The 18,270-nt window shown below is 39.2% G+C and overlaps 2 protein-coding genes across 18 annotated transcripts in view; one reads left to right on the forward strand and one right to left on the reverse strand.

Moving 5' to 3' along the window:
• nbeaa (neurobeachin a) overlaps positions 1-4,118 on the forward strand; it is a 182,982-nt gene extending 178,864 nt beyond the window's left edge. For all 14 annotated transcript variants that reach the window (XM_058412232.1, XM_058412237.1, XM_058412239.1 and 11 more), the window contains 4 exons: positions 996-1,097; positions 1,483-1,679; positions 1,766-1,917; positions 2,282-4,118. In XM_058412232.1, the coding sequence (XP_058268215.1) occupies positions 996-1,097; positions 1,483-1,679; positions 1,766-1,917; positions 2,282-2,372 (542 nt within the window). In that variant the 3' untranslated portion in view covers positions 2,373-4,118. The remainder of the gene's footprint in view (positions 1-995; positions 1,098-1,482; positions 1,680-1,765; positions 1,918-2,281) is intronic.
• A 1,120-nt stretch (positions 4,119-5,238) lies between these two features.
• Positions 5,239-18,270, reverse strand: part of dclk1a (doublecortin-like kinase 1a) — a 56,541-nt gene continuing 43,509 nt past the window's right edge. For 2 of the 4 annotated variants that reach the window (XM_058412415.1, XM_058412416.1), the window contains 11 exons: positions 13,277-13,361; positions 12,854-13,029; positions 12,484-12,603; positions 11,715-11,861; positions 9,910-10,043; positions 9,195-9,272; positions 8,673-8,769; positions 8,425-8,505; positions 7,903-8,016; positions 7,499-7,572; positions 5,239-6,820 (listed from right to left, as the gene is read on the reverse strand). In XM_058412415.1, the coding sequence (XP_058268398.1) occupies positions 6,763-6,820; positions 7,499-7,572; positions 7,903-8,016; positions 8,425-8,505; positions 8,673-8,769; positions 9,195-9,272; positions 9,910-10,043; positions 11,715-11,861; positions 12,484-12,603; positions 12,854-13,029; positions 13,277-13,361 (1,164 nt within the window). In that variant the 3' untranslated portion in view covers positions 5,239-6,762. The other 2 variants (XR_009206895.1, XM_058412417.1) reach the window with 2 other exon arrangements.

Consider the following 18,270-nt stretch of genomic DNA (forward strand, 5'->3'; position numbering starts at 1 on the left):
AGAATCGCAGAATTGTTAGGAGGGCTTAGTAGAAATGTTAGGGGGGCTGAGTAGAAATGTTAGGGCCCCCCTAAAAATGGCCTAGCGACACCCATGCCGCACACGCTTTCCATGCGGCGTACCCTGGCGTAGACAATAGAGATGAAGCAGTTTACGCAGGTCATCTGTTCTGAAAGCATCATCTGTGAGTGCTTGTGTTATAACCCCACGCTATCTTTTGTGGTATAATTTCAGTAGCCATGTCTCAGAAAAAGGGTAAATCAGGCATCAGTGTTGCCAAGAGGAAAGTTGTGAGATCAACCATCGAGTTGAAACAGATTAATTTGTTTTACATTATTTCCTGGGGAAAAATAATTCGGTTTTCGACCAAATCGGTATTTGACCAGACTTTTGGAACAAATTAAGGTCGAACACCGAGGTACCACTGTACTTGTTTACTTCCCTTAGTTGTAAATGCACTAAATGACCAGTTAGTCATTCATAGGCCTCCTGGCTTGTATACTATGTAATATATATATATAATTTAACATTGTGTGTATATTGTGTTCTGTTAGCTAGCTTAGGGTTTCTGTGCAAATGGATCGTGGGAATGAGAAGCACACTGGAGTTTTACTCATCATGTAGACTAGCTGATGAATTTGAGATTTGTCCACTCCTGTATGCATATTTCACTAATTTGCTCTTGTTTAGCTGAATTAAATAACATTACAAATCACACCAAAGATACAAAAACAAATCTTTGTCAATGAAGCGCCATGTTGTGTATTCTAACACACTAAACTAACAACACCAAATGCACTGTGAGCTGCAACACCATAAACAACTAAAATATGTTCTCATTAGTAACCAGTGACAGTAATTTTGTGTACTATTTTGTTCTATTTTAAACAGCAGAGTGATGGAGGATGTTTTAAATGTTGAATAGTGAACACATGACAGATGTGCTGTTTGCTGTCAGGTTCTGAGTGTGTGGTTTGTGGTGTGTCATACTGCAGGTGATTATCCCGCACCCCGAGCCGTTCTCACGGGTCATGATCACGAGGTGGTGTGTGTGTCTGTGTGTGCTGAGCTGGGTTTAGTCATCAGTGGAGCCAAAGGTGAGTACAAACACCACTTCCTTGCACTGATATAAATTAAATGCATTAATAAGTATTTGCTTCTCATGGAGTTTAGTCAGGAATCTGTGCGAGAGTGTGGGGTAACAATCTGTGACAGTGCTGCACATGGCTGTGGCTTAATGTAGTGAAGTGTGTGTGTGTGTGTGTGTGTGTTACATTCATTACATTCATTTTTTCTACTAACTTTATGATGAGCTAACATGACAGGAATTTATGCTTCATGTTTATAAATGTATAAATTAATTGAGAGAAAGACTGTCCTTGAGTCTGCACTGTAAAACTGACTGTGTGTGTGTGTATTCCTGTGTGTCTTGGTGTGTCTGTTTCTGTATGTGTGTGTGTGTGTGTGTGTGTGTGTGGTCAGAGGGTCCATGCTTGGTACACACCATCACAGGGGATCTGCTGCGGGCTCTGGAGGGGCCGGAGAACTGCCAGCAGCCGCGGCTCATCTCCGTCTCCAGCGAGGGTCACTGCATCATCTACTATGAGAGAGGCCGCTTCTGCAATTTCAGCATCAATGGCAAGCTGCTCGCTCAGATGGAGCTCAATGACTCCACACGGGTAGGATCTCACACCTTGAAGCTATTGCTCACACAATGATGCCTTAATTCATTAGAAAACTCAACATCGATCTCTGTGTGTGTCAGGCCGTGCTGCTGAGCAGTGATGGACAGAATCTGGTGTCTGGAGGAGATAACGGAGTGGTGGAGGTGTGGCAGGCCTGCGACTTTAAGCAGCTCTACATCTACCCAGGCTGTGACGCAGGCATCCGCGCCATGGATCTCTCTCATGACCAGAGGTGAGCACACTCCTAATTTGTGTAGTAATGGAACACAGTTTAGGATACTAGAATCCCTCTAATAATGATCCTGGTGACTCACAATAAAAAGCTATAGTAATGACCATAAAGACATCAATGTTAAAGAGACAGTTTGGCCAAAGAAAAAAGGTTTAGTTCAAGTAACTAGCATTTAATTGAAAATAAGAGATTGTGACAGATGAAGGTATACATTGTACACAATCGTTTGGCTCTGAGTAAGACCGTCCACTACCATCACAATAAGTGTGACCAAAGGAGTTTATTGCATCACTGACACCTGGCTTTTTTGCTATTGTTTTTGCTTTTTGTTCATGTTTTATATTCTCAATTTCTGTATTTACAGAACTTTAATTACTGGCATGGCATCAGGCAGCATCGTGGCTTTCAACATTGACTTCAACCGCTGGCACTATGAGCATCAGAACAGATACTGAGAGTGGACACGCATATAAACACACATACACACACACACACACACACACACACACACAGGAGCGAGAAGGCCGACTGCAGGCTGCTGCTGAACTTCAGCTGGGAGAACTCCTACTGACTCCTGAGCTGTTAGACCAAACACATCTCTGTTCTGGAATCAACTCACTGTCAGACTTTGTGAAAAGATTTCAAACATAAGACTTTGTTGTTGTAAGCTAGAATCTTTAGAATTGTTTTTCACTCCCCACATATGATAATAGGTCACGTAAAGTCCTCTTATTTGCAGACTGTGAAAATGAAGCCACCACTGCTGTGGACTCAACCTATCTCCACCTCAGAGGCTTCAGAGACCAACCACCAAATAATAAAATAACGAATGCTTTTATTCTCCTTTTAGTGGGTGGGGCTAGAGAACACACACACACACACAGCAGAATGTTGGCGAATATAAAACAGGTCTTTGCTGTAAGGGCGGAGCTTACATCCCTCAGTTTCCCCGTATGGACGGTTCCACCACCTTTAAAATCGTTAATGACTTGCTGTATGTAAATTATTGTGTATTATTAACAAAATGTAGGCGCTTTTGATGAGATGACAGTGACCTGAGATGAGAGCAGCCAGGTTACACCCTGGAGGTAAACGTCCTATCAGAAAACGAGCTTCGTTTTCCTCTTTGTATATTTGGTAATTGTTTTGTCATATATGTACATAACTTCGACAGCGTGGGCAGCCAGGCATGTAAGAGGAGAAAAGAGTAAAAAAAAAAAACAACAAAAAAAAACACTTAAGTTAAAAACAAAATGTAACCCTCTCACTCTCACACATTTTCTGATTATTTATGATAAAAAAAATAAAATAAATAAATGTTGAAGATTTTGTATTGACACTTTGCACCAATAACATAATTTATTAGCGGAATGGTTTTATTTTTGGTTAGGAACCACCGGTTGTATGATTTGTGCATCGATGTTTGTTGTATTTGTTCAATATTAAACCCATGTGTAATGATTCTGTTGTACCACTGCAGTAAGCAATATCATAACTTCGTAGCTAGGAGAGACATAGAAATCATAAAGCTTTTGAGGAGGAAAGCTTGGTTTATATGAGTATTAAAATATGTAAACACTTCAATATGCAGCAGTTTCTTTTTTTTTTTTCCCCTCAGCCTCTTAAGAGTAAGAAGAATATTTTTGGAGCTACAGTGTAATACAGAATTCTAATATAACCTTGTTTCATTGCAAAGGTGTAAATAATTACACAGAAAAAAAAATCGAACAAAAGAACAATAAATTATGCAAAGAGTTTGCGGATTTTGCCTTGTTATTGGCCATGGAGGTGTATGTGACTGAGACAGAGGTGCGTAGTGAATGAGCACAGCTGCCTGGGATTAGACCACTGCTTAGACTGTACATTTGATTCAGTTTGTACATTTTTGTTGTTGTTGTCCTTTTCTTTTTTCCATGGTGGCTTGATTATTGCATATGTTTCTAATTTATTGTTTTGTTTATTGTTTGTAGAGAGGAGAGGTAGAGTTATTGGTGAATAATGAAGGAAAGAGATCTGACTTCTGAACTCGAATCCTATCTGCTGATTCATGCATTTGCAGCAACATGAATAAGGCAGAAAACTGACCGGAGGAGTCTCTCCAAATGTTCGAAATTCATTCATGCCAATATATAAAGATCAATAACTGTAAAATACAATTGTTTTCTTTTTGTCGTATTTACAATAAAACCAACCAAAACATGCCTGTCAGGTGTGTGTCCATTTTTGTTACCTGCTGAGCACAGAGCTGTAAGACACAGGGTGAGAGTCAGAGTTACTGCTACAGCTGTGTACAAACATCTGTACATTAAACATCTCAATTAAGTGCAGAATCAGTGGGTTAGTTTGTCTAGCTCCAGTTCAGGGAAATATTACATTGCAGCCTTGGATTGACATTTGTTATAAAAATAAAATAAAAAAAAAGTAATATTTTAAGATTTGTATTTATTTCATACTGAAATATTTGTTTCGTTTCAGGACTTTTTTTTTTTGTTTGTAGGTTTTGGATGACTGTTTCAGCTTGCAATAAACTCCAACATTATTGCCACTATTCAAAAATAATTGAATAATATAGTAGTTGATAGGGTTTTTTTTTTAGCTTAAATGTGTGTTTAAATGTTTATTTTACACATTTTTTCACCTTTGAACACTAGTTTAATTTATTTATTTATTTTTTTTGTTTAAAAAAAATTTAGTTGAAGAATATTTTAGTGATATTTGGACACATTTATGAAAAAAATGAAATACATTTTTTTTTTTAGATCTACAGAATGTGTTAGTCAGGAGCCTATGATGAGGCACCAGAACAGCTTCAGTGCAGCTTCATGTACAGTCTCTGGATTCTTCTACATGTCTGTGTTTTAATGAAAGTGATGCAGAGCAACATGTCAGGCAACTGGGTTGCGTTCTAATGACTGTGAAAGATATAGCACATGATTCACATCAATTTTATCAAACGACCAGATCCCTGTGGATAGGGGCGGAGTCATCCTAGAAGAGCCCAAGCCCACCAGGATAGAAAAGTTTCATTGAGTCTATTAAGGATAAATAGGAAAATGGTCCTAAACAAAACAATTACAGTATTTACTTGTGGTAATTGCATGGTTTCGATACAGTACATCAGTATGTAAGCATATATAAGAAATTAAAGTGATGGATTTCAAAAGAAAAATGTGACTCTGTCACTCCTTCTCTGTCAGTCATACTGATGTTTGTGAAGCATTTGAAAGAGTAAAAATTGTAAAATCCATTCAGTTCTAAATAAACTCAGGAAAATAGTGAAAGAAAAAATGATCAAGAAAGAAAAAAAACTAATACGCAAAATCACTTTTTCTGAATTATTTTAGATCTTTATTGTTTTTTGGTGTGAACCAGGCACACAGTATAGCTGATTTCATCATGTCAGACAAGGGTGCAAATTATGTCAATACAAGTAGAATTGTTCTAGCAGTGACTGTAGAAGTACACAAAACTAGGGATTTGTTTGTATTAATAATATTGTTTCTCATTATGAGTAATGAACAGAAGCAGTTAGGGTCCTTTAAACCACGGCACTGTCGCTGGTGCAGGTTAGATGCATTTCTGTTGATTTGAAAGACAGAAAGCTGCTTCTCTCTTTCTCAGCTCATTTTCTCGTTCTCATCGCCTCCTAACCAAATGCTCAGTTTTAATCCATCAAAAAAAAAAAACAATAAAGAAAGATTGATATGGACATTGGAATGGTGCTGTGATGATAACTGATCTCCACTCACCGAGCTTCAATCTTCCCTAGCTCTATTCACAAAATTCTTTATATCAGAAATATTTCAAATCTGCTACTCAAACCCCAAACCGCTGCCTATTAACCCTGCTTCCTTAGACACTCCACTGTCTCTACATTCATTTCTGTTAGCAGTTTTCCTCATAGAACAGTGACACACTGAATATCATTGGCATAAGCTCTTCCGAGGAAAGTTACAGACATCTTTCCCACAAAGCTCTCTGCTTTTGTGCTTGAAACAGTTATGTACAGGGAAATGATGACATATGCAATTGCTATACTCGCTTGTTAAGATAAAGAAATATAGTGTCAATATCAAAATAATTGAAATCATATTATTTACACCGATTACAAAAAAAAACAAAAAACGTTCCCCATCTGACATGCAAGCCTGCTCTCTGTGCTGCACAGCACCTTCAGCTGCAGTTTCAGAGAGAAGGAGAGCAAAGTGCTGAAATAATGACGAGGTGTTACTTCACGTGTTAGACATGTGCTTCGTTTCCAGAGAGCAGCAATCAGGTGGACAAAGTCAGTGTATCTGTGACTCTGCAGCTCTTCTTAACCACTCATTATAATTAACCAGTTAACTGTCAACTGCTAATTAGCTGCTCCGTATCCACAAAATCACCTGGAACATTCAGCAACACTGGACCGAAGATAAAATAAAGTCAGCATACAGAAGCTTTAGGCTAGCTCCTTTAAACTGAAGAGAGAAAAAAAAAAATACTGAATTTATGAAGTGATTTAATTCAAAGAAATCATTGCCAGTCCTGACAAACTGTATTCCCAATTCCTAGCTGGGAAACAAAGTCCACACTTTACAAAATGGCTCAGATGAATTCCACAATGCCGCGCTCTGAATCCTCATAAACCCTTCTTCTCCTTCTGCACTCACCACCTTCGCCCAGACCCTAGAAGGGGGAGCTGGGGGAGCAGACAGTCTCGCTGGAGTGGCCAGAAAAGTCTTCAGACTCAGGCGTGGATGTGGATGAGGTGGGTGTGGTGGTGGGACCGTTTAGAGAGCAAGACAGAGAACGAGAGTGGAAAGGGGAGGCTACAGAACGGCTGGGTGGTGCAAGGCTCTGTGCTTACATTCTGGTGGCATCCTCATCTGAGAATCTGCCTCTTCTTATCAAGAGCGGAGGCCTGGAGGAGGGACAGAGAGGCTAGTCATTAGTACTTCAGCATGGTAGTGATCAAGGCCACATCTCATATTCACAATACTCATAATTCTAATCATAATGAATGTGTGGTTTCACTCGACAGAATTCGAGCTCATGCCTGAGAAACTGTGTGTAGCTCGGACAATGATGCTTTAATAAAGGGAATATACAGTATTTAGAAAGTAGTGATTCAATCCGAAGGTGAAAATCTTCATCACTTTAATACAGATAGATAGATAAATATATAGACATATATTTGTAATATATTATTTAGAATTTAAAGGAGCTCTGCCTGCAAAGTTCCTTGATTATTATTATTATTATTATTGTTATTATTATTCATTATTTTCTGGAATCACAATACAACCTGCATGTTCAGTGGCATACTCTGCACAATACAAAGTTTTCCATAGAAATGTATAAATTAATAAAGGTGATTTTAAATGATCCAGACACTAAAGTGTGCAAGCATAAAAAAGTATATCAAACCCTCTCTGAAAAAAAACATTATGGAGCAAGTATCTGAGCAATAAATGGATAATAAATCATGATCATGGAAAACCACGTGTGTAAAAAATGACAGGAGACAGGCGCACACCAAGAACACGGTGAAGCTACCACACAAAAAAGAAAATGAGGCACGGATGTGAGCAGACTTTACCTTATCCAGTACATTCCTGGATGCTGATAGAAGTCCAGCGACCCTGATCTCTGGATGCCAAAGTCATGGTTGAGCTATGCAGAGAGAAACCAGTACAAGTCAACACAAAGCTCTCACACACACAACGCTCAAGCTCACTCAATTCACTCACATGAAACACATCTGAATTAAGAATTTTCAATGCAAGAACCCGGAAAGCCTGAAAGTATTAACACAATAATATGAACCTGTGATTTGAATTAGAGCAGGAAGTCCTGTCAGAATCGCTGTTATAGAAAATTAATTAACCCTCTTCTAAGAATGGAGAACAGTGCTGTGGTATAATTACTGATATGACATGATGAAAACGTGATAGAATCAGAAACTACTGTGAGTCATAGAGCTGATGAGAGAGCGAGTCTCACCGTGATGACGTTCATATCTGACGTGGTGTCGCTGGGCTTGGGGCTTGTGTTAAAGTGCTTCTTGATCTTTCCTGCCACTGCGAGCTGATGCTCATTCTCTGATAAACCGTCATCCTGTGGATGTAACGTGCAATTTTATATTACAGAAACAAAACAAAAACTTGATATTTTACTAGTGGGTGTTATAAAGGAAATGAATGAACAAGTCAGTGTGTTTTTCAAGTTGTAGATTTTTCATATTTGTTCCAAACAGCTGTAATGGCATCACTGATCTAATGTAAGCTTCATGGTTATGCTGAAATGGACACTTGACTAAATTACCCATCAGCCCCTGCATGGCACGTCTCACTGAGCACTCACACCTGATATCTGTTTCCCATAATCAGCACATTTATTAGTTATGCTTTCTGTGCATGTTATTCACTGACTGAGTGATAGTGGCTATGTAAAATATAGTGAGGGAAATCAGGTATATGTTATTTAGGTGTTATAAAAGTGTCATGGTCATCATGAGGTACTTACAGTGACCCAGGGATGTTCCAGCACCTGCAGAGCTGTGTATCTCTGATCCACCTCCACCTGCAGCATGGATATAATCAGCTCCTGCACACACACACACACACAGAGAGAGAGAGAGAGAAAGAGAGATAGAGATGGTCATCAAAATGTTTCATGTGCAGCCAAGCACGTTTATATTTATACATATTTATAGTGTATATTTAAATTGACTGACTGAAGGATGAGATTAGTGAATGTTTTTCATCACACACCTTGGCTGAGTCTGACACATTGTCCCAGTATGGGAGAGGAAATTCTAACTGACCCAACAGAATCTGGTCAAACAGTGCCTCCTGGTCATCTGCACTCCTGTGAAAGAGAGACACATTGCAGAAAATCACTGTTAAAAAGGAAGAAGTGATGAATTGTAGTGCAGCCAGTTAGCATAAGGGGGCTGTGCTGCTCCTGCTGTCTTACATAACTCATGTCTGTTACACTTCCTACACTGGCTAGCACACATCACACATCAAAATTCTGAGAAACAGAGGGCCCACAAAAAAAAACAAATTAATTCAGATAACCAGCAATGCACCTCCATCCAGCACATGCTTCCAGCTCCGTCTGAACGGACACACCACTCTGTTCACATTCCCACATTTCAGTCAGTGTGTAAAACAAGATCCTATTGTGCCTTGTGCAAGTCAAATATTATGAGCCCAATGATCCTGAAGATTACACTCTCCTGACAGTATAAAACAATTGCTTCAATATAAAACAACGCATCATAAACTCACCCTCGGAACGGTGGGAAGCCGCACAGTAGGATGTATGTGATAACTCCAGCTGCCCAAATATCCACCTTAAGGCCATAGCTACAGTGAGAGAAGAAGATCTTAGTCTTAAAGTCACAGCTAAATGTGCTGCATTTTACCATCAAAGATTTGCGGATACCCGACCATCACACCCATATGTGAGTCTGTAAACTGGACAAAGTTGGAATGACACAACTGGATCAATTGTGAAGGGCCAAACTTGTTCCAACATGACAAAGCAAGGTCCATTAAGACGTTTGCCAAGTTTTGAATGACCTCCACAGAGCTCTGACCTCACATGACATCACCGCCTGATCTCGCTCTTGTGGCTACAGCCATGCTCCAAAATTTAGTGAAAAGCCTTTCCAGAAGAGTGGAGGTTATTATAACTGCAAAAGTAGGAGACTGGAAGCAGATGTTTAAAATATGGGTGTGATGGTCAGGTGCCTGCAAACATCTGTCCATATAGTGTATATACATATTATTAAGACCTTAACTTGGTAATATATATATATAATATATATATATATATATATATATATATAATTTTTCATAAATATAAAATAAATTTTCATTAAAACATGGATAAATAAATATGATTATAATTAAATAAATACAAATTTATGATAAAGCAATTAGCACAAATAAATACAGTGAGTTGGCCAAGAGGTGTTGTTATCAGTGAGCACTGTCTCACCCGGTCTCTGCAATAATCTCAGGTGCTACATAAGTGGGAGTCCCACAGACGGTGTAGAGTGGCCCGTCCACCACTGTGGCCAAGCCAAAGTCTCCCAGCTTTAGAGACTTACTGCCGTCCTGGTGCTCGTACACCTGAATGAGAACAACACAGTGTTTAGGTTTAGAGTGAACAAATTTCACACAGATTTTCACCAGTTCTAATAACCTATTTCAAACAGGAAAGTGACTTCAAAACACATGGGGCCTGAAGGGATATTCAAATGTTCTCTCTGAAATTGTTGAAACACTGCTGTCCTTCGAACCCCCACACCTTTTATGTTCCTTTGTTTAGTGCTAGTATGTGCTTCAGCTTCAGCCTGAGTTTGACTTATGCTAAAGTAAAAAGACAGACTGCTGCCACTAACACATCCCACTTTCCCTGCTCTGTTCAGTTATATAATGTGAATGAATGACATCTGGGAAAAAGAGAGAGAGAGAGAGAGAGAGAGAGTCAGAGAAAGAGATAGAGATAGAGAGACCCATTTGGAGTGATGATAGTTGCAAAGTTTTAGTAATACAAGCAATTATCAGCAACATGAGGTGAGTGCCACTGACTCAGTGCCCATTTCACTTCGCACTGATTAAATTTCACAGCCACAGTGAAGCTTGCCCACAATCACATATGCCAATGAACATAGATGTACTGGCAATAATTGACTATAATTCTAATCGTTATATTAAGCCATGTTAATCACTGTGGTAAAATATTTGAGCCTAAAATGCCCACATCCATTTCTCTGTGAATAATGTTTAAGCAGAGATGCACTTATTTATGGCCTCTCTGTCTCTCTGTCTGTCTTAATCATCGTCGGATGCTGAGGCCAGGGTACACACACTCACACGCTGATTCTGCTACAGAGTGGCATGTGTTTGAAGCGATTTAGTCATTGCACGGGGTGCAGTATGACTGTCAGATTGTGAGTCATGTCTCACTTCCTCCCCTGTGACAGTGAGATCACACAATCAGGCTCCAGGAGAAGAACACGGGAAGGACGACACTGACACACAAAGACTCTGCCCCCTGCCTTTCTCCTTAATTTATTCACTTATCTATTCAACTATTCATTCATTCAGTTACTAGTTACTTTCATCCACATCTATCTATCTATCTATCTATCTATCTATCTATCTATCTATCTATCTATCTATCTATCTATCTATCTATCTATCTATCTATCTATCTATCTATCTTTATTTTTCAATTTCAAGGCTTTGAAACTCATGTACAAGTCCTTGTCTTACCCCTGCCTCAACACTCTTCAGAGAGGTATGAGGTCCCTTTTCCAAACCTTCAAACTGACTGTCCATCAGTGATGAAATAAACGTCAAACTTAATCTGAAATCTGTCACAGTTTTGAAAAAAATGGCTAAAGACCCAATTCTTCCAAGAACACTCAACTAACCCCTAACTTCTAAGGACTCAAAAATAAATAAATAACTAAATAAATAAGGAGTCTGCACTTTCTCTGGCTTTTACACCACTACTCTGAGCACTTAATTAAAAATAGCACTACTTGGATTGTCCTCTGCTTGATATATCACTTTGCTTCACTATCACTTTTCTCATTTGTAATTACAGTGTCCGTGTTTAATGTCATATATCAGGATTACAAAAGGCTTATTTTAATGCTGAAGTTGAATTTGGCAGGTAAACTTAAGGGTCATATGTTCAACGACCTTTCAAATGAATAATTAACTGAATGTTATAATAATTAATAAATGCATGTCTGGCTGTATAAAGTAAAGTTTAAATGATCTTCTTACCAAAAGGTTCTCTGGTTTAATGTCTCTGTGGACGATGTTAAGGCTGTGTAGATATTTAATAGCGTTGGCCAGGTTGTACAGCATGCCACTGGCATCCCTCTCTGTGTATCTGGTCGCAGAGGTAATAGCGTCAAAGAGGTCGCCCCCCTGTGGACATGCAAGACACAACAACACAATAAACACCTGCAAAGTTTTAAACCGACAACCGTCAAGCTTTTTCATCATTTTTCAAGTCATTTAGTCATTTAGTCATAATACAAAAGCCTATTAAGTACACACATGTCAAGATCATCAATTCATTAGGTCATTACTTCACATCAGCTTGTTGTTGATAAATATCATGAGCAGAAAGTTTACAGTGGCCTGGTTTACAGAAATCCCCTCACAGTGAAGGCTAAGTGGAGCAGCAGCTTTATATAGAGCTGCGTTGGACTGAGCCAGCTGTACTGTAAGGACTGACGAAACAAGATATCAAACACAAAAGGCCCTCCAAAATCTGTGTGCTCCTTTATGTCCTGTTTCTCTAAATTTGTTGAGATTAGCATTTAGACTAGATAAAGGTTACTATATGGCCTTTTTTGTTGTTGCCCTGAATTGCTACATTTGTAATGTGCACATGTTTATAAAAAAAAAGTTTAAGAGTACAAAAAGTGTGAGTATATTAAAAATGAACATGCAAGCTCACATCTGACTTGCTACTTGTGAATCGATTCTTTACTTTGCTACAGAACCAGAAAAAGGTATGCATCAAACTGTATAATGAGCACACCTTGACAAGCTCCATGACAAGGTAGAGCTCGCTGTATGTGTCCATCTCCTCAATCAGCAGCACGATGTTGGGATGTTTAACTCTCCGCAGAATAGCCACCTCGTTCTGGATCATTTGCTCCTGGAAGAGGGAGCACAAGGAAAAACAATCCAGGATTAAAGCTTAATCTTTTAACTTTCAAGAAGCTTTCAAGAGGAGAGGAACATATCTTTTAAAGTCTAGGTAGGAATTCCAGTGGGCTTGATGATCAGACCTCAACAGAGAAGCACATGTTGTCTTACTTGTAAATACAGCTTATAAATACTGCACGTGAAGCATTCTTATGTTTAGGACTTCAAAAGTAAATACATTTTTACTGTGCTGTACTCACTTTTCCTCTGCATTTGCCTTTATTGATAATCTTCAGAGCATAGGCCCGGCCAGTAGAGCGCTCCACACACTCATGCACTACTGCAAAGTTGCCGTCGCCGATCATTCGGCCAACTGTGTAGCGGTCAGAGATGGAGGCCGGGACTGCAGGTGCTGTGCTCTCCTCCACCGGCTCAGCTAATCAGAGGAGAACCCGACACATGAAGATTCATAAACTTATTTTATTTTAAATGAAGAAAAGGCAATTATATCTGTCATAGCCCTGCTAAAAGTTTTGTACATGTATGTGTTCGTGGGTCCAAGTTGAGAAAAGGTGATACGATAAAAGTTCGTTTTTAATAATACAATAAATCAAATTATGCTTTGTTGAAGAATTCAGTGCTTTTGATTTAATCTCAGTTAGAATGGTTGAATGGTTACATACCATCACTGACAGCACCATCACCCTCATCCAGACTGCAGACCTTAGTGGAGGCCAGAGAGCTGGAAGAGCCGTTCTCTTCAGAGCCCTGTGAGAGGCAGAGTGCGGAGATTAGCTAAATGCACGTTTATTACAAGTGGTGTTGGATAACCGGAAAATGACATGAGTGACGGTCTATCTGGCATGTTTAACGTCTAAAGCACTTTACAGGCAGCTGTTTCACCTCAATATCTTTACTATCAGTTCCTCTTAATTCTGTGGGGCCACAGCTATTCTCACCTTTAAAGCTAACACTCGACACTGGGCTGAGGCAAAACCCTTGGGTGGCTCAGCGGCTTGTTGTCATGACAGCAGTGAGTGAGCTAGAGAGAGGGACTGAGTACAAAAATGCACAGTGGATGCAAAATGCTTTTTCAGCCTGAATATATGGGACCCTTTGTGTCAGTGCTGAGAATGAACAGAATGGAATTAGACAATATGTGTGGAGGGCAGCGATCGGGCTGAGTGCCGAGAGATATGGGAAGTGTGAAGTGTGTGTGTGTGTGTGTGAGAGAGAGACAGAGAGAGAGACAGAGAGAGAGAGATGTCTAGCAGTCAAAATGTAGTGCAAACCCAGAGGGAGAGTCTACCAAGTCTAATCACTGCCTAAGCTGCGTTTGTTACTGTTGATTTGGGTGTTGCTCAATTAAAGTAGGACAAGCAAGCTCACAACTTTGGATCAACCTGAAAGTGTGTGTGTGTGTGTATGTGTGTGTGTGCGTGTGTGTGCTACTCTTAATACTGCAATTCTGTACCATTTCATTGAGATCGCAGGCCATAGTAACAGCAATACAACTCTGTTTCCATGGAAACTGTGGGTCTGTCAGAGTGAGCAACAGTAATAGTAATAATCTGTGTGTGTGTGTGTGAGAGAGAGAGACAGAGACAGAGTACATGCCCATACAAAACAATTTCCTGTTTCCTGTCTCTCAGCTTGCCAAATATGATGATTTCCTGTTCCTCTGTGGACAGTTATGAAAGAACACACTCATCCTATTCGCTTTGTAATGCTTCCTGTACTTAGATTTTGATTAACAGCATAGTCTACAAAGGACCTGCTAACATTTAAACCATAGAGCTGCTGAATTCTCAATTCTGATTCAGAAGAAAAAAGCTGCTGCTGAGGTGAGACTGTTATAACCTTGTTGGAAACATGAGCTGGAACATAGTATGAGATGTTCATTAATAAATCAAAAAGTGCTAAATGGTTTTGCCTAATTGTTGTGGTATAAGAAGGATAAAAAACTTTGGATTGTGTGGATATTGGAAAACAATCAACCCTGACGTGAATCACCCTGAAGTTTATTTTCCAATGGGATCCTATAATTCCTTACTTTGTACCAGATTTTACAATACAATTCAGAAACAAAGAACAGAAGGACACAAAACCTTGCTGCTTGTCTTTCTTTTCTTCATTTCTCTCCCTGAACACAGAGATTATTTATTCAAATCCAGGCAGAACATCCATTAATCCATTAATCCATTATTTGATGTACTATGAGTGTACTGTTTATAGAAACCCTCAGCATTACAGCCAGGATCTTACTGAAACTCAGCAATGTTCATGATTTCACTGGAGCAACAATATTGACACATACACACAGTGACGTCAAGTTATTCAATATGATTTATTTATATATGCACACACACACACACACACACACACAATACAAATAAATTAAATTGATCTTACTCTGTCAGGAATGAAAGATGTGATAAAAACACAATTCAAGAATCTATTCTAATGAAAACACTGGATAAATGAACAGAATGGAAACAACAACAAATGCACAAAATGAACAAACACAGCCATCACATGTAACTCAGTTGTGTGAGAAAAAGAGGGCAAGAAACCGATGACCACTTATCTGCTGTGTGCAGTGTGATGCTCCTCATGATACTGAAAAATGGACTCACAAAACCACAAAAACATGCATTTTTTATGCTTTCACATAACACAGATGACACACATGTATTTTTATGAAATGCAAAAAAAGGTTTTAATTAAAAATAAACAAATAACAAAACAAAATACTGTGAAATCAATGACAAGAAAATGTGCAAACATACACACAAATGAGAAGAGCATGCAACCCAACAGTCAGTGTGGGTTATAAAGCCAGGCTATGATTTAACTGACTGTATAAAGAGAATACGAAAGAAGGGATTGGATGGAACAAAAGATGAATCAGCATTAAAACTGATCACCCATAATGTAAAATCTGAACAGCAGATGTTTAGAAGTATCTATTCATTCTCTCTCTCTCTCTCTCTCTCTCTCTCACACAGACACACACACCCTCTCTCTCTCTCACTCATAAGCTCTCTTTCTCTCTCTCTCTCTCTCTCTCTCTGTCACAGACACACACACACACACACCACACACACACACCCTCTCTCTCTCTCTCTCTCTCTCACTCACAAGCTCTCTCTCTCTCTCTCTCTCTGCTGAGACTGGGACACCAGCCAAGCTGAGACAGATCCTGACTTTGTGGACACTCTGTGTATATTGTTAGTCTGTGCATTGATTAATGCTTAACATTAAAGGAATATGCAGCTTCACTAGGAAAACAAAGCCAGAGGGCATTGGAGAAAAATATGAAAGGAGGAAAAAAAGACAAGGACTGAAACACTAAGACACAATCCTATCATGCAGAGAAGTTGCCACTCTTGTGTAATACTAAAAATAGGTCACACTATGTACTATACTGCTATTCCATCTATAAAAGCACCAAACTAAAATTTCTTTCCTATAACAATGCTGGTCCAAAAACCAAAATCAACATGAATTGGATTCTATTCATTCATTAATATTCTTCTTCTTATATTGTCGTTACTTTGTATCACTCCGTCCTACACTACCTGCCCCGGTGCCCTCCACTCTTCTTCTTCACATATCTGTTCTTCCATTCATCTGATGTTGCTGTGGTAACAGCTTACACTTCATCCCTCTCTTCACTCTTCCAAATTATTTTCCAAATTCCTCTATTTATTTCACTTTTCACTCTACAACCACCAATATTCACATACTACATAACAGACGCTGCCTAACACTCAAACACATCTCTTAAGCAATCTCAGTCTTCAAGCAACCATAAGGCATCGTTTTCATGATCGACATTGTCTATAAAAATTCAAAAGGTTTGTGCATGCACAATAGAGACTGAATAGTGCCAGAAAAAAAAACACTACACCTACCACACAAATGCCTTTTGTTTTAAAGGTCAGACAGTTCATTTGTTGGGAATTTCACTTAATTGATTCTAAACACAAAAAATTGTTAACGCAGCATCATATTATTACTCTTTTATTCTTATCATGACCGAAAGGATTTGTATATTTAAATATTTTCTTAATACTTTCCAAAGACAAAATGTCCTGCAAAATTCTGTGTTCCTATATCATATATATATTAGTACTATAAGAGAGATCACCCAGGCATACCAGATGTGTAAAAATAGTTCAGTGCTAAGCAGAAATTCAGTGCTGCAGGAGATGTGGAGAATCAGAACTGTGCATTATGTATGCAATGACAAAAATCCCCAGAGACCATTTGCAGAGAGCCACACATCAATAAAATAAAGAAACAGAAACTCTCCAAACAAGTAGGTGTGTAAAAACTAGGCATAAATGCCACAGGTCACACAACATTCAAGGCTTTTTTCCTAAATGAGAAAACAGGAACATTCTGTGCTGGAGTGCCTCAACATTAAATTTATGCAGAAGCACTTTTCATCTGCCTTAACCCCATTCACAAAATGTGCGCTTTTTTATCATAGTGTGACCTACTTATACGGCAGATGGCTGTGAAGCCATCAAGATTCTGCCTTGCTTGAAGCCGATCATCAGACTGCTTGAAATTTTCCTCTGGAGAGGTGGCAAGCAGCAAGTAGTGCAAAGCAATCCTCCTCAGATCAAAGCGCACTGAGATCATCCTGCTTCGAGCACTCTTCCAGTGATCACTGACTGGTGCGGATATGTGCGGTGAATATAAAACAGGCTTAGGTGAACTCAGAGAGTGTAGAGTGTCATTTCTCTATCTCAGGCTCAGTTTTAGAACAATCTTAGTTTTTATCACTGAGCAGCAGCTGCGCCACAGATTCTACATATATAGGCTCAACTCAATGAAAGACTGAGATCCAGACATCCTGTAAAAGCAGCAATGGTCACTTAAGAGTCTACAGTACAAGCCATCACAGAGGTCTTTCATATATCCTTCAATCTCACACAACTCAAACCATTTTATTTACACAACTATATACTTACACCACATGAAAAAGCCAAATATTGCCAGGGTGGGCCATCAATGGAAAATCTTTAGTATTAGTGCATTTAGTGATAAAGCTGAAGAAGGAATAAGAAGGACAGACAAAGGGAAAGGGTGAGAGAGAGAGAGAGAGAGAGAGAGAGAGAGAGAGATGAATGACTTAATTGCATAATTACATGGTTGGTGACGGGTCTTGATTGAGCTTGGACACACTATTACTGCCTCCTCATTAACTAATGCAGCAGGATTTGGAACACTTCAGTGTGGTTACACACATAATTAGCCATTTACACTCAGACCAGTGAAATGATTGTGGCCAGTAAAACCCCAACTCCCACTGAGTTGCATGCTCGTTCAAGGTTCAAGTTGTACACTCTAATACCACCAGTAGACAGTGTGTCTACTTCACCATTACAAAACTACTAAAAGGCAGAGGTTTGTCTCCATGAACAAATCTGCTGGGCTTTCACACATGGCTCTGATGGCTAAATGAGTATGAGAGTGTGTGACAGCGTTCAGGAGATTCCCCATTGCTAGGTATCCCATTGCTATGTCCCCTCTGAGTGAGTGTGTGGAGTTAGGCTGCACGTTTGGTGCCTGCCTTGTCCTTCTCCTGAGAACACATAAGCAGTGTGTTACCAAGGGCTGGAATGGGGAAGGCGGTCTAAAAATATTAATAACCCATTAAACC

This window comes from Hemibagrus wyckioides, linkage group LG16, assembly GCF_019097595.1.
Source record: "Hemibagrus wyckioides isolate EC202008001 linkage group LG16, SWU_Hwy_1.0, whole genome shotgun sequence".
Classification (NCBI taxonomy): Eukaryota; Metazoa; Chordata; class Actinopteri; order Siluriformes; family Bagridae; genus Hemibagrus; species Hemibagrus wyckioides.